This window comes from Alosa sapidissima, chromosome 22 (genome assembly GCF_018492685.1).
Source record: "Alosa sapidissima isolate fAloSap1 chromosome 22, fAloSap1.pri, whole genome shotgun sequence".
Classification (NCBI taxonomy): domain Eukaryota; kingdom Metazoa; phylum Chordata; class Actinopteri; order Clupeiformes; family Clupeidae; genus Alosa; species Alosa sapidissima.
The window spans coordinates 20762706-20778292 of NC_055978.1; the positions used below are offsets into that span (position 1 = coordinate 20762706).

General features: G+C 39.5%; 1 protein-coding gene across 22 annotated transcripts; it reads left to right on the forward strand.

The window, feature by feature from the left end:
- The first annotated feature begins 778 nt into the window (after nucleotides 1-778).
- Nucleotides 779-15367, forward strand: tnnt2e (troponin T2e, cardiac). 22 transcript variants are annotated; one of them, XM_042078085.1, is made up of 24 exons: nucleotides 779-874; nucleotides 2939-3004; nucleotides 3184-3191; nucleotides 3868-3888; nucleotides 4029-4049; nucleotides 4360-4380; nucleotides 4611-4631; nucleotides 4848-4865; nucleotides 5367-5387; nucleotides 5653-5673; nucleotides 5824-5844; nucleotides 6001-6021; nucleotides 7532-7540; nucleotides 8495-8512; nucleotides 8613-8624; nucleotides 8723-8744; nucleotides 8836-8899; nucleotides 9063-9179; nucleotides 9883-9960; nucleotides 10622-10735; nucleotides 12114-12229; nucleotides 12839-12929; nucleotides 13378-13418; nucleotides 15170-15367. In XM_042078085.1, exons 2-24 carry the CDS (start codon nucleotides 2952-2954, stop codon nucleotides 15213-15215), a joined length of 975 nt encoding a protein of 324 aa, XP_041934019.1. In that variant the 5' UTR covers nucleotides 779-874; nucleotides 2939-2951; the 3' UTR covers nucleotides 15216-15367. The 22 variants fall into 22 exon arrangements, with proteins under 22 accessions (XP_041934019.1, XP_041934020.1, XP_041934021.1 ...); XM_042078086.1 differs by lacking the exon at nucleotides 13378-13418 and adding an exon at nucleotides 13714-13751 and having other exon boundaries at nucleotides 786-874; XM_042078087.1 differs by lacking the exon at nucleotides 7532-7540 and having other exon boundaries at nucleotides 786-874.
- Nucleotides 15368-15587: the final 220 nt, after the last annotated feature.

The window sequence follows — 15587 nt, forward strand, 5'->3', positions numbered from 1 at the left end:
TACTATACCATATGGTATAATATAGTATATATCATACTACACCTATAATAGTGTTGTCAGATACTGTGTGCTTAATATGTAATTAATCTATGGATAGTGTAGCTTCATGCCTACTACGTAGAACATACTCCGTAGTGTAGCTACATGCCTTACCTACTATGTAGAAACTTATGAAATGTGTTTAGGTAAATGTAACCATAAACACATTTCTACATAGTATCTACATAGTAGGTAGCATTAAGTTACATAGGTTCATGACTAGGGTTAATTTGTAACATGTGTAATGGTGTGTATTTTCAGGAGAACTAGGTTTACAAATAGGCTGAGTAAAGTGTAATGATATGTGCCTGCATTATAAGGGACATTACTCGTTATTTTCAAGTAGCTTGTATTGTAGTAATAGCTATTGATGCAGTGAGACTAAATCTCTGATGCAGTGGGGCTTAAACTCTGAACCAGTGGTGCTAAGACTCTAATGCAGTGGGGCTAAAACTAATGCAGTGGGACTAAAACTCTAATGCAGTGGGGCTAAGACTAATGCAGTGGGGCTAAAACTCTAATGCAGTGGTGCTAAGACTCTAATGCAGTGGGGCTAAAACTCTAATGCAGTGGGGCTAAATCTCTGATCCAATGGGACTTAATCTCTGGGGAAGTATGGAACTCTAACTGGAACAACTTATTTTGATCCCTAACAATAGACCCCCACAGCAGTAACCAATCACAGCGCACAAATGGGAGGTGACATGACACTCCCAAGGCTGTATTATGTGAGCCTAACAGTGGGCTTAAAAGCTATCTGTTCCCTGGACCTGGTCCGACAGCCCTATCGCCCTCGCTGTCTTTCTCCTTCATTCTTTCCTGGTGGGGCTTGCAGGTAAGTGGGAAACAGGTGCGGTTCAGGGGTGCCCTGAGGGCCACCTGGTAATGCATGCTTCAGTTGAGAACTCTCTCTTTACCTGAGAAAAAAAGTCATCTTGTTTGTTTACTTAAGCGAAGAGGCATGTGTAGGTCTAAAAGTGGATTACATATGGAGGTGTGGGGGAATAGACAAGTGTGGCTGAGCTTTGGGGGTGATTGGTTTGGCAGTATCGGTCATTCTCGGAGGGCAGCTGCCCAAGGGCCCCATGGGGACCAGTGGTTTACGTGCTTCAGGGTTTTCACCGCTTAATGTGGATTAATGGCGAAAAGCGTTCGCCAGCCACACATTCCTGCCCGTGTCAGTCAGAATAGACAAGGTGTTATTGCGCCGTTTCTGCCAGGGTGAGAAACGGCATGATGCTTATTAAAGCGTAGCGCAGCGGCTAATGCTGACAGCCCCAGGAAGGCAATCAGGCCTAGAAAGCGATGGGAGAATTTAAAGGAAAGTCCATCAGCTTGGGTAATTCACCCCTCAAACACCTGGGCCAGCCACTAACGTGCTTGTCTTGCTACAGACGCACATGAAGGCAGGTTTATATGATCGATCATAATAGTTTACAGCCTGTTGTGTATCTGTCAAGTTCTCTTTAAAACCTGACGGCTCTTCCTGTGTTTGATGCCTTTGTTCCATGACACTGATAAGTAGCCAGAAATGTTGGGGAAAAAAATGTTCTGCAGCCAAGCATGTCAGTCATCAAAGGGAGAAAGACTGAGAGCTCTTTAAAGCTGACCTAAAAGTGTTTCCGTACTGCCCATTCACCTTGGTCTAATGATCTCATTAGGTCCTAGTATTGTTGCCATATTATCATAAAAGCATCTACTACAATCCAAGAATCAAACCGTAATTGTCGGGCCCTAAAAGTCACCTGGGGGGTCAGTGAATGGGCGAACTGAAGAAAAAACGTGTTAATACCCACAGAGTCAACAGCGAAGAGTCTCGGGAGAGATGATGGATGGGGTGGCCAACCCAAGAATGCAGTTAAATATAGACCCTGTGTGTGTGTGTGATTTACCGTGTTAAACCAAGCAGAGGCCTTGGATGTTAGCGGCGAGCGGCCAAGTCCTTTGTCTACCCGGGCGGCTCACACCTGTTTATAGTCATACTTTATTATTCTTAAAAATAACCCTGTGTCCATACATCACCTGCTGGGCCTATTTTATTAGCCGCCTGATTTATACCCTGTAGGAAAAGATGTCAGGAGATTTTTGTTCTGCACTGTACCAGACAATATTTAGACGGCCACAACTCTCATCCACATTTCCAGTATCATTATTACACATGTTGTTATGGCATATATCAATATTACTACAATAATAATAATAATAATAATAATAATAATAATAATATGGCATACAGCAACATTACTATAATAATAATAATAATAATAATAAAAATAATAATAATAACAGTGTCAAATGCAGCAAACTAAATGGCTGGGAACTATTTCTCTAAGTGTACACAGTTAAAATGTACAAACTGTGACTTCATCAGAGGAGACACTAGTGGCTAGTTTTTTTTTCTTTTCCGTCTCTGAGAGACGGCTGTGGCAGAGACCGTAGGTCCAGGCCAAGAGGAAATGACTGCGGATTAAATTCAGAGTTGTTTAAGACTGGCAGTCCCACGACAGCACCCTCGCAGCCAGCCAGCCACACACTGAATCACAGCTCTGCTGCGAGCCGCCTCATGAGAAGTGGATTCACACCATGCCAAAGTCCTGCCATACAGACTCACTGCTGGAAGTGCATGCTGGGGGGGGGGGGGGGGGGAGGGGGGTACTGTAGAGTGCCATTGAAGTGGTCAAGCTAGATGGCTAGGCTGGGTGACTAGGTCAAGATGGAAATACTAGCTGACTAGATTATCATTATCAAGAAATGCTTGGGGAGGATATTTTTTAATTCTCATTCAACAACACAATACATAGTGACAAAAACTTGAACTTCCAGGGTTTTCTAAATGAGGCGTGAATACCATGTTGACATTCTTTGTTTCCTCTTTTTCTCCTGTTGTCTTGGCGACCAGACACTGTCTAGACATGTCGGACACAGAGGAAGTGGTGGAGGTGGAGGAAGCAGAGGAGGAGGTGCAGTAAGTATGACAGTATATACCCACAATCCTTCTCTCTGAACTTTGACCTATCACTGTCTGTATGCACCACAATGCCAGGCATCAGTGGAATGCAAAGCAGTAACTTTGACAGCCTCTATGTCATCTAACCATTTTTTTCTCCATGTTGTCTCCACCCCCCTTTGTTGTCTATTGTCCAGGGAAGAAGGTAAGACTGTACAAGACACTTTGGCTATGCTAATCAGACTCATCAGCCAAGCCATGCAGTTGAAAACAAATCACAGTAGAGTCTAACCACGTAGATAAGTGTTCAAGTTAACTCGAAATGTTAAACCTCTAAATGTGTTTTAAATCTTGATAAAATGTTCACAATATGGGGTGCACTTGGCCCTCTCCAACCATTCAGTTTGAAGCCACATCGGATGTTTTTTCAGAGGAATACTCAAACTCAAAGGGTGGTTTGCATATGGTTTCTGGTATTACATTAAAAGCCATGTAATTGAATAAGTACTTAAGGCCTGTGGATCCTACACCTACTGTGATGATGCTAAAATTATGAATTATGTAGCCTTTAACTTTCTAGGCACAAGGTTTCTGAAGTACAGCAATTCCACGTTGCATATGGCACAAGCCATTGGGCAACTCAATGTTCTGACAAAGGTATATAGAGGTCTTCTCAATGATTTTCAATGATTTGATTAGACAAACTGTGAAACTGTCATGCTGCAACTCTATAACAAAAAGGAAATGTGTGAGTGACTGATATATCAACATTAAACATCACAAAGTGAATAGCTTTAGTGTTTAATGTTGTGGTGAAGACCTCGCTCATGTACTTATATCAACCAATCAACCCACTAATCATTCTTATGTTCTCATGATAGCACCACCGCCTGAAGTGGAAGGTAATAATTTTTGTTAATTTTAAACCATGTATAACCTTGGCATCTTTACTTTTTTATGTTTTATTTTTATTTTTGCAAACCCATTTATTTGCTCTTTGGCTTACACTGCTTCATTAACCACTTCTCTGTTCTTGCTTCAGTGTCGCCCCCTGCTGAAGAAGGTAATGCATTGCATGGCTTTGCTATTTAATTTCTTCATATCTATTGCAGTATCCATTGAAGCAACATTTATATTATATAATGTATAATCAAACAAGAATTCCAATTACAGAGATATAACATAGAATGCACACCAAGCCCAACATGTTTAAATAATCCCTGTGTAGATAATAGGCTTCCATTAGCAAATCATCTCTACAAAAACCCACTGCAGAAGCGATTTGGGATTATTCTAAATGCCTCGTTAGTGGCAATTAATTAGCTCTGACCATTTATCTAACTCGGCCTTTTAACTTCCCAACCATATTGTAGAGCCCGCTCCTGAAGTAGAAGGTAATGTTTCAGAATTCCTTATTTTGGGTTTCAGATAAACATCACATCTACAATAAGATTTATTTGTTCACAGTATAAAAACCAGCTTTGATATTTATTTATTTATTTATTTGATATTTATTTTTACATCATAGTATAGAGAATAATTATATATTTAAATGGTTCCTAATTTGAGTGAATAATTTTAATATTTAAATAATTAACACACTCATTTCATATTCTTGTCATAGAACCACTTCCTGAAGTAGAAGGTAAAGTTCATGAAAAGTTCTGATTTTCCTCATTACCTCACTTAATTTTTGGGGCTAAACTTCCCTTCAGTGAATGGTTGACCACAATCAGTGCTATCATCACAGTAATAAAAACAGTATTTATTTTATGCATTTATGCACAATAATAGCTTATATATTGCTTATATCTAAACTCATACTTTCTGATCTGCAAACTAATCCATTTCACATTCCTAGAACCTCCTCCTGCTGTAGGTAACCATGCCTAATGGCTTTTAACTTCTCATCAACTTATCTTATAACTTAAACATGTTTTCTTAGGGTGTGATAATAAAGTGGGTAAATTGTGATAATATATTTTTATCAGTACTCTAATTACAATAATAAAACAATATTTACTTTATGCATTTATGTGCAATAACAACTTATGTGCACTCTTAATCTAAATTCATGCTTATGTTGATCAACAAACTAATACATTTCACGTTCCTTCCTCCTGCTGTAGAAGGTAACCTAATGGCCTAACCTAAGGTTTTTATAGAACTGCTGTAGAACGTAACCTAATGGCTTTTAACTTATCAACTTATAACGTAAACAGTTTATGAAGTACACATCTCCTGGGGTACAGTATGCTACAGTATGATAAAGTGGGTTCGTTGTGGTAATGATTTGTCACAGTTGGTAATTAAATGAGTATTGCTTATTATAACTTCTGCTGCTGATCAACAACTCATTCACCACACATTCTTACAACAGAGCCACCTCCAGCTGTAGAAGGTAATAACCGCAATTTATTTTAATATCAGTTTTGTATGTAACTCAGACACAAGCCTATAGACATTCTCTTTTCTTGGAATTACAGTTACAATGGAGTTACAATGGGAAGGCTAACTGCAGTTTAGAGTTGATCGTAGTCTTATTTGTAGAAGAAATATGATCTCTGTATACTCTGAGGAGAAAACTAATCTAATTGAGAAAGCACTGCATATTATAGTAACTGCTTCTCAACAGCAAACTAATTGATCTCACATTTTCAACACAGAAGCACCTCCTGAAGTTGAAGGTAACCACTCTATTGGCTTTTTAATGTTACTGATAGTCATGCATGCAAACATTCAGCGGTTGTAACAATGAATCTGCAATTAAGTAAATTAATAAACTAATGTTATCAAGTCTGATAGCAAACTGATCACTCTTACATTCCTACAAACAGAACCTCCTCCTGCAGTTGAAGGTAACCACTCTCCTGGCTTTTTAATTTCACTGATAGATATGCAACAGGTAACAATTATTTCATGACATTCATGGAATTCGTTTTGCTACGAATCTTTGGCTGTCAAAATCTCTGTTTCTGATGAGCAGACTAACGAATCTCACATTCTTACAACAGAGCCACCTCCAGCAGAGGAAGGTAACCAACCATCTCTAATGGACTTTCATTTCATTAATACTAATGCTTCATTTAATGCCATGCTTATATGCATGCTTAAGCTTACTTACGGGTTATGTCAGTGAGTTCTGTGGTAGAATGGAGTTAAATGTAGTTAAATGGGTTGTAATAAAAAAAAAAAACAGTGTTCTATATGATAAAAACACAGAGTTAAAATGTAGAACATCCTTGATAGTATGACAGTAAGTGCACTTAGAGAATCAGTGTGTGTTCATACATGCTTGCTATGTAGGAATGTTAGAATGTACTGTATAATTTCAGCACTAGCTGAAGAGCCAACAGTTAAAAAAAGACACCGCTTATAGCTGACAAGCAGCTTGCGATGCCAAACTAATCTCTAATATTCATTCACAGCAATGTGTCCCAACTGAGTTTGTCCCTTTGTCTTATAACTCCAGAGTGACCCTAATGTCATCCAAACACTCTAATAATTTTTATAAAGTGGAGCGTTAGAATTTTTAGCACCGTTTCTCAATTAAATATTAAATTATTGTGGGGGAATTCTGCAATAATTTACACTTGGCATGAGTGTGTAGGATCTGTAAAGAGATTATTTCAAAGATAAAGAGTACTACTTACCATGGGCCTCGAGAAGAAATTAGATTTAGATAACATAATGTCTGCAATTGCAGATTATCTTTAATATATGAATTTGTAATACTGTACGCTGTTAACTGATTATGTGTTATATTATAATAATGTATATTAACTGTCTTTTTATGCCAGTCAGAACACTGGGTCTTCATATTGCCCCTCAGTGCCTCAGACAGTGAGGCACTAGAGTAACAGTAGAACTGACAAGAAACAGGTTCTAATTTATATAGCTCCACCTACCTGTACCTGATATCAATATCATACTTTTGGATTAAGTAAATATCCCACAAAGAAAGAACATAAAATAATATTTTGCTTTATGTGTTTCCCCTGAACTACATATTAGCAACCCATTCTTTTGGGTTAAGTTAAAACAATACGTGTTCAGTCCAATATTAAACCAGCACCTGGGTTGAAAACAACCCAAAATAGTTTTTTTAGAGTGATGATCTTACTGAGAAATGTCTGTCTAGTGAAGAGAAGTGTGTGTACTGAGTGTCACGGTGGGACAGTATATTCTGTCAATTGGCAGAGTTGTGTTGCCAGTAAAAAGAATATGTAATGTTATGCTTTTTTTGCAATTTGCAATTTGCAAACAATGCATGGCCAAATGCATGATAAAACGTACAAAATTACCTGTACTATTTTTTTTTATTATTATTATTTATTTTCTTTACATTTACATTTGCGTCTGTACAAAAATATAATTTGGTTTGTTATTAAGTTATTTTGTTCCAGATACCCAGATACTCTATGCACAATTGGATGATGCAATTGTCCTTTGAAGTGTGTTTAAAGCTTTTGTAATAATACTGTACAACATCATGTAATCATAATTTTCAATTTCCATTTTGTCTCTCCCTCCCCCTTGCCCCAGAGGAGGAAGGTATGTTTGGAGCGCACTGAACCTGTGGTTGGGTGGCCTTTTGTCTGATTCCAGTATCAATACCTTTGCCAAATAATGGGTGGAGGCTCATCTCCATTTGGCTGTTGTTATTGTGTTTATTTGAGTATTGAGTATTGTGTCTATTTTAGTATATCGAGCATTGAGTACTCACATTCTCTAGTGAGTATATATGGGTGTATACGCAGACATTATCATCAATAGGATGTTTTTTAATAGGTGTAAAATCTTGAAACTCATGGGTGTAACAACTTGAAACACATTCATCATCATGTAGCTCAGTTATCATTAGAAATAGTATAATAGAAATAGTGCACCGTGTCAGAATTCTAGCAAGTGGCTGTGGTTTCATATTCTCACAGTAAAACTGTTAACATTTTGGCTTTCAATATATTCATTATGGAGATTACACAGAGTGACAGTAATAGATCTGGTTCTTTATCACGGTCATAACCCAGACTTTTCCTAATAAATGGCTAAGTGCATCAGACTGTATGCACCCTTTTATTGACTTGGTCAATGTTGTCGGATATTAACACATTTATAAGGTCAAAATCCAGTGTCAAAAACCATTGAGTTACAGTGATGTGACACAAGCTAGCCTGCTTTATAGTTAGTTAATTACATATGTATTGTAGACATACTACACCTCCATGTGTATTTAACCAAACTAGAGGATATGTATTTTTAACTTCCACTAATAGGTCAAATTCCACTTAACATGTCAAAGATATTAGGTATCAAAACCTGAGAGATTTAAATGTTTTGATGCCACTGGAATCATATTATTTGGAACTCACTTAGTTCCGGGTGCCCAACAACATGCACAGTGTGTGTGTGTGTGTGTGTGTGTGTGTGTGTGTGTGTGACTCTGAGTATATCAATATAAGTCAATATTGACATGTTTTTGTACTTTCTTCATGTAAACAACAACAGCCCCTGCTGAGGAAGCTGGTGAGTTATGTTTGAGGTTTTCAAACAATGTCAAAAATAACATACAAAATTAAATCTGTTTTAACTTAAATATGAAATGTGTTTCTCTTCTGTCACACAGAACAAGTTGAAGGTGAGTGATTTACTATAATCTAGTTTTACTCTCATTTAAATCTTAAAATTAAAATGGAATCTAAAATGTTATTTTGTATTCTTTGTTTTCAATTACAGATGTGGGGAAAACAAAACCAAAGTAAGTATGACTGCTTGTCTTAAGACTTTCTTGTCTTTTTAAACAAAACAGTACTGTTCAATTTCTTATGTTGACAAATTACTGTTTTCAGGGGATTTATGCCAAACATTGCACCTCCTAAGATTCCTGAGGGAGACCACAAAGTGGATTTTGATGTAAGCAAAGAGTGACATTTACAAGTGATGCATCAACACACATGTACACTCAGACGCATCAACACACATGAAACACAGGAAATATCTCAGCGTTTATGAGTGTGTGTGTGTGTGTGTCTCCGCATTAATGCATGTGTTTGTTTACATACCTTCCATGGGACAGGATCTCCACAGGAAGCGTCAGGAGAAGGACTTGACTGAGCTTCAGGCTCTGATTGAGGCCCATTTCGTCCAGAGGAAGAAGGATGAGGAGGAGCTTCTCGCCCTCGTCAGCAGAATTGTACGGGCTCACAGACCACACACACACACTCACTCACACACACACACACACAAACACACACACAGACACACACAGTAATTTCACACATTCATACATTTGTTGTTCAAAAACATACGTCAACTTACACACATACACACTCTATTCTAACATACATTGACATTTACATTTCTTCATTTAGCAGACACTCCCTTTCAAAGAGACTTACAAATGAGGATTAACATTCAAGCTACATCACAAAAGGAGGCTTTAGGATTAGTACATCTAATCATATTCAGATTACAGTAATCATATTACCTATACACATGTTGTGTGCTCTATTCTGTGTTATCTCAACAAACTAAGGAGAACATATCATGCAAGGATAAGGGTTAGCAGTTCTGTTTTTTAGCCTATTCTCATTTTAGTCCACTTCCTGCCTCTAAGTACACTCAACAATGCAAGTTGTGTTGTTTTCAAGACATTTGTTTTAAGAGTGTACACTGTAATCACTTGTGTTTAATTGTGTGTGTGTGTGTGTGTGTGTGTGTGTGTGTGTGTGTGTGCATGTGTCTGTGTGTGTGCTTGTGTCTGTGTGTGTGTGTGTGTGTGTGTGTCTGTGTGTGTGTGTGTGTGTGTGCGTGTGTCTGTGTGTGTGCGTGTGTCTGTGTGTGTGTGTGTGTGTGTATGTGTGTGTGCGTGTGTCTGTGTGTGTGTGTGTGTGTAGGAGAAGCGTCGCGCAGAGAGGTCAGAGCAGCAAAGGATCCGTGCAGAAAAGGAGAAGGAGAGGCAGGCTCGTCTCGCTGTGAGTCGTTGCTCATTCCCACCCATCCATCTCATCCCTCTCTGCCTCTCCAGGCCTATTGCTAACAGTCTGCTTTGCCTTCCCCACTCCAGCACTTGAGCTCCATCAGGGTCACATAGGAAATCTTAAAAATGCATCTGAATTGAATCACTCCGTAAGCCTCTTGACAACACAGATGATACAAGGGGTACTATAGCTTCTTTAGCTATGATATCTAGATAGATAGATAGAGATAGATAGATAGATAGATAGATAGATAGATAGATAGATAGATAGATACTGGGATACTTTATTGATACCAATTTCCCCTTGAAAACAGATTTATTTAACCTGGTGGTTTTTTAATTCCACATGCAATGAGATACAGAGGAAAAAGGGAAAAAATTGCAACTCCATTTGTCATGCTCGTTATTAGAAATCACCATTTGGTAATGTACTGACCTGACCTGAGGGGGAAGTGATCAAAGCCACTTTTTGATTGAATGATGACAATTGACCTCACATAAGGATGCCTATAATCATTATGGTAATCAGACACCATCTAAATCATTATTAGACACCCTGGGAATGTGATGTACTAATCTGTGATTAAAAAAAAGATGTCTTTCCACCATTGTGATCACTGGCTGCTGATGGTTGATGTGTGTGGTTTCCCCTGCAGGATGAGAAGGAGAGGAGGGAGATGGAGGAGCAGCGCAAGAAGCAAGATGAGGATGCCAAGAAGAAGAAGGCCCTCACCAACCTCACCTCACAGCACGGAGGCCTGCAGCAGAAGGTCAGGGGGACACGTCATGGGACTGCACAGACAGTAGGACAGGGTAGCACAGATAGGATAGGGTAACACTGAGAGGACATAGGACACAATATCACAGAATAGCACTGATAGCACAGCTTATGGGATAGCACTGATATGGGATAGCACTGATAGCACAGCTTATGGAATAGTACTGATATGGGATAGCACTGATAGCACAGCTTATGGGATAGTACTGATAGCACAGCTTATGGGATAGCACTGATAGCACAGCTTATGGGATAGCTCTGATATGGGATAGCACTGATAGCACAGCTTATGGAATAGTACTGATATGGGATAGCATTGATAGCGCAGCTTATGGGATAGCATTGATAGCGCAGCTTATGGGATAGCATTGATAGCACAGCTTATGGGATAGCACTGATAGCACAGCCTATGGGATAGCATTGATAGCGCAGCTTATGGGATAGCACAGATAGCACAGCCTATGGGATAGCACTGATTGTAGGGCTAGCACTGTTAGGACAAGGTAACACAACACAGCTACACCTATCAGCACAACATTACTTTACAGTCACATCAGAAATACACTTAAAGCAACACCAAAGAACTTTTCCTCTGTCGCACGCACGCTTTTGTTTATCCAGCAACGGCTTTGCAAATAACGATGTCCATAGACAAGGTAGAATATGTTGCATGATTTTACGAAAGTATGATGTATTGCGACATCATGCAAGTCAAATTTGTAGTTTCTTATGTCTCATTCCATCGAACTACAAACCCGCTACCCGATCTGGCAAACTTACATAGTGCGGTTACAGCCGATAGAGGGCCGCGAAGCGAATGCAGAAGTGCTGTTCACCCTGTTACGAGTTGATGAACCAACAATGAAACAATTTTGGAAACATTATTTTAAGGTACAAAAAACTCTTTGGTGTTGCTTTAAGACTTTAAAACTTTCATAAAAGCAGTTATCATCCAAGGACAAACAGACAGACAGACAGATAGACAGGCAGACAGACAGACAGCCAGAGTGGCTATATTATCTCAATAGAAATATAGAATAGGCCTAGATAGACGTTTCACTTTTTAGCACAGGACAGATGGCCCAGAGTTACCTCCCAGTGGCACCTAGGAATACTCGTAGAAATACTGTGGGTAATATGATAAACCATTTAGTTAAATGTTTTTTGATAGCAAGGGTTTTGTATTGCCTACTATGAGCGACTATTTTGGCTGTTTAAAACAATTAAAGATTTCTTATACATCAGTGTTCACATATTGGGAAATTGTTGCCAATTTCTACATCCCCTGATCACTCTACTCTAGTCTATGTTGTAGAACACAATTAAAAGTAGAAATCCAAACGCATGTTTTTGTCTCTAACGATGCACAGCAAACTGAGGGTCGCAAAGGGGCTAAGAAGCAGACAGAGAGGGAGAAGAAGAAGAAGATCCTGGCTGACAGAAGGAAGCCTCTCAACATCGAACACCTAGACGAAAGCAAACTCAAGTAGGTGCCATCCCAGCACGCAGCTCTCTGACATGACCACACCTGTGGTGTAGTCTACGTGATACGCAAGACTACGCAGTATACCCACTTAAAAGGCATCACCATCTCCGTATACCCACTTAAAATAGGCAAGGATACGTCACACAGCTAACTACTACATCACAGTATATCCACTACAGCTAACTAGACTACACCACTGGACACACATGAAACCACAGATGACCACAGCTAAGGCAGATAGCTCACATTCTCCGACCGATCACGTGCTTCATGCTTGTGTGACTTTCTCTCTCTTCCGTTACAGTAGCTATGCCAGACCTGCTGTACATTACCAGGGCATCTGTTCCCATTCAAAAGATGATTTTGCGTGTTTATCTTTGATAGCATGACAATAATGACAGCGGTACAACACTTTGAGTCTACAAAAAAGGCAGACACACAGATTAGTGTTACTTTGTGATTTTTATTTGTGTGTTCTAGGGAGAAGGTCGCTCAAACACTCAAGAGAAATTCAAGGCAAAGTTCTACTCTTCTTAACTTGTCGTTTTGTTTTGTTTGTTTCTTTTGTTTGTTTGTTTGTTTTCGTATTGTCTTGATGTACTCGTGCAGAGAGAAGGCCACGGAGATGTGGCAGTGGATGATGGAGCTGGAGGCTGAGAAGTTCGACCTCCAGGAAAAACTGAAGCGACAGAAATATGACGTAAGTCACTCATGGCCAGGAAATACCTCTACGGCTCTTGCTGTTCTGTGGTAGACATTACTGTTAGAGATGCTGAGGAAGACACAGCAACACCAATAACTACAACCCTGAGCACAAACCTAGCCATTAACACCTGTTTCTATCAACACATTTGCAAAAAAACTGCAACAAAAAAAAAAGTTATTGTAATGAATGGATGTAGATGCAAACAGACAAAGATTTATTGATTATGTTTAGCTTGTGTGAAAATGTAACCACTTTAGGGTAAAGAAGAAAACTCGAGTTTAGCTCAGTCAATCTTGTGTGTCTCTAACTCTATGTTTATGGATAGATGTATCATGTTTTTAGTATGACTGTACACAGACAGTAAGGCCCCATACGTCGTAAAGCTATGCCCACACAGCCGTCCCTGGTATGCCTGTCTAAAAAAACTGTGACTTGCTTTCAGATGAATTTACTGCAGACCCGTATCAATGAACAACAGAAGTTGTAAGTAACTGAGCCTCACTGTTGTGCTGCTTGCTGTCAGTCGCTCTCAGTGTCGTCTCGTAGTCCGTAAGCTCGGGTCAAGGTGGTCGCACAAAAACCCATGTCTGGGTGGACTGCAGGTGGACACAGGTGGATTAGTACAGGTGGTGGGCTCTAGCAGAGGAGGGAGAGCGAGGTCCGAACCAGGACCTCCAGCCTTCCTCTCTCTCCTAAGCTCCTCAAGCGGGCCGGGATTTGCAGGTGTGGGTCGTGCCTATTTGTGCTTAGCGTGGCTTCCGATGTGTATCCCTTTCAGATCACTCAGCTTCTGGCCCGTGTTCAGGACCACCAGAGGTAAGTACACACATGAGCCCAAAGGCCTGGTCACTTCTCCCTGGTTTTTAAAGGCCTACACCCAATGTGGATCACACTGAACCAGTAGGAGTCACTGAAGCACAGGAGGTCAAATGAAATCGTAGACAACTCTGGAATAGACATGGCCCTGATCAGACCTTTTCTGGTCCGATCTGCCAAATTACCAGGACCCATTGCAAGTTAATTCAAAGCAAGGGCAAAGCCTTCTTCATCTTATATAAACATTTATGATGGCAATCCAGTTTATTAACATGAACATTTATTATGGTAGCTAATGTAAATTATAGAAATAATGCAAAATAAATGTATTCTCATTCCATTGTATAAGTGTTCAAGTCCATCCACATATTGGTTAAGGCCTTTTAAAACCAAAGGATCCCAGCTGGAACAAGCCTTCACCAAAGGGGGAAGTCATTTGGGATGGGTTATCCCAATGAGATCAGTCCTCTGTGGTTCCTTTTCTCTTTCTCTCTGTCATTCTCCCTCATCACATCTCATTGTCATGTAGCTAGTAGGTTAACCCATCACTACCTCATCTTCCTTTAACTGGACTTAAGTCGCACATCTTTAACCAACCAAAGTTCATCAGAGAAGATCAAGCTCTGTATTCAGGCAATAACATTACAGAAAACAAATCATGAAAACTCAAAAGTAGATACATTTTACTGATAATCAAGAGTGGCAAGTAAATTTACGAAAGTTCATGCTATGTTCTGACCATGATCACGGTAAGTTCATTATGTAAAAGCTGAATGTACGGTTTTTATAGACGTGGAGAGGTCATAAATGAATGGTAAGATAAACAGCTACAGAAAAAGCCCTAGTGCTAGACGCTGTGATTCACTATCTGTGATGACATTTAATGGGTGAGCCATTTTAATAGTTAATCTGTGTGCTTCATCTGTCTCTGGGATTTGTTTGTGGAATGTGTGTGCTTGCTTTTGCTTGAAACGCATGTCTCTCTCAGGAATAGTACAATCCGTCCCCTGGACTTCCTCTCTCTCTCTCTCTCATTTCCTCATTTCCTGAAGCACACATCCTCACCTAAAAACACGTGGCCTTCTCTCTGTCCTTCTAAAGAGTTTATGTCCAAATTTGGTGCTCTCTGATATCTTCGAGTAGTATTCTGAGTGTAAGGTTAAGCATCCATTTCACATAGCTAGCTAATCTAAATACCATCATTCTGATACAACTTAAAGGTCTCACTTAGTTCCTAAGACCTTTAACACTTCAGTTGTAGCACTCCTCTCAAAAAGAAGTCAACTGATACTTTGATCAGAGCCGTATCTCTATACTGCTGACTTTGATGTCACTCTGGTGACCTCTGCTGGACAAAGGATTCCATTATACCCATGAGTGACATGGCAGCTGTCATTCGCATCTTCCTCTTTTTGCAGTGCAAAAGGTCGCGGAAAGAGCAAGATGGCTGGGCGCCTGAGGTGAAGAGATGGTGCTATGCGGTTTCCAAGGAAACAAAGAAGAGGCTGAGCTCTCCTTCTAATATCAGCGTTTACCGTACTGTGGCTGTGATGCAACTATACTGTCCAATCACACATGTACAAGTAATAAACACTATGTTGCTTTTTGTTGTGGTACTTGAGAGTCTGTGGTTCTTCAGTGTTGGGCTTGCATACTACTTCTGCTTAATTTCAAAGAGTTTGCCCCTCATCTTATTTATCATTAATCACTTGTTATAGCTACTAATGTTATAGTCACAGTTTATTTTCATTTTTTTTTGTTTTGAAAATTGATCTTGGATGAAATACTAAAATGTAAATGTACACTTTCTAGTTGCAATGGTACAATAATATCTAA

Excerpts from the sequence above, each read along its gene's own strand:
- tnnt2e (XM_042078085.1), top strand. The coding sequence starts at position 2,952 with ATGTCGGACACAGAGGAAGTGGTGGAGGTGGAGGAAGCAGAGGAGGAG. Across the intron at positions 3,889-4,028 it reads ACCACCGCCTGAAGTGGAAG|TGTCGCCCCCTGCTGAAGAA; the intron begins GTAATAATTTTT and ends TTCTTGCTTCAG. Across the intron at positions 9,961-10,621 it reads AGAGGCAGGCTCGTCTCGCT|GATGAGAAGGAGAGGAGGGA; the intron begins GTGAGTCGTTGC and ends TTTCCCCTGCAG.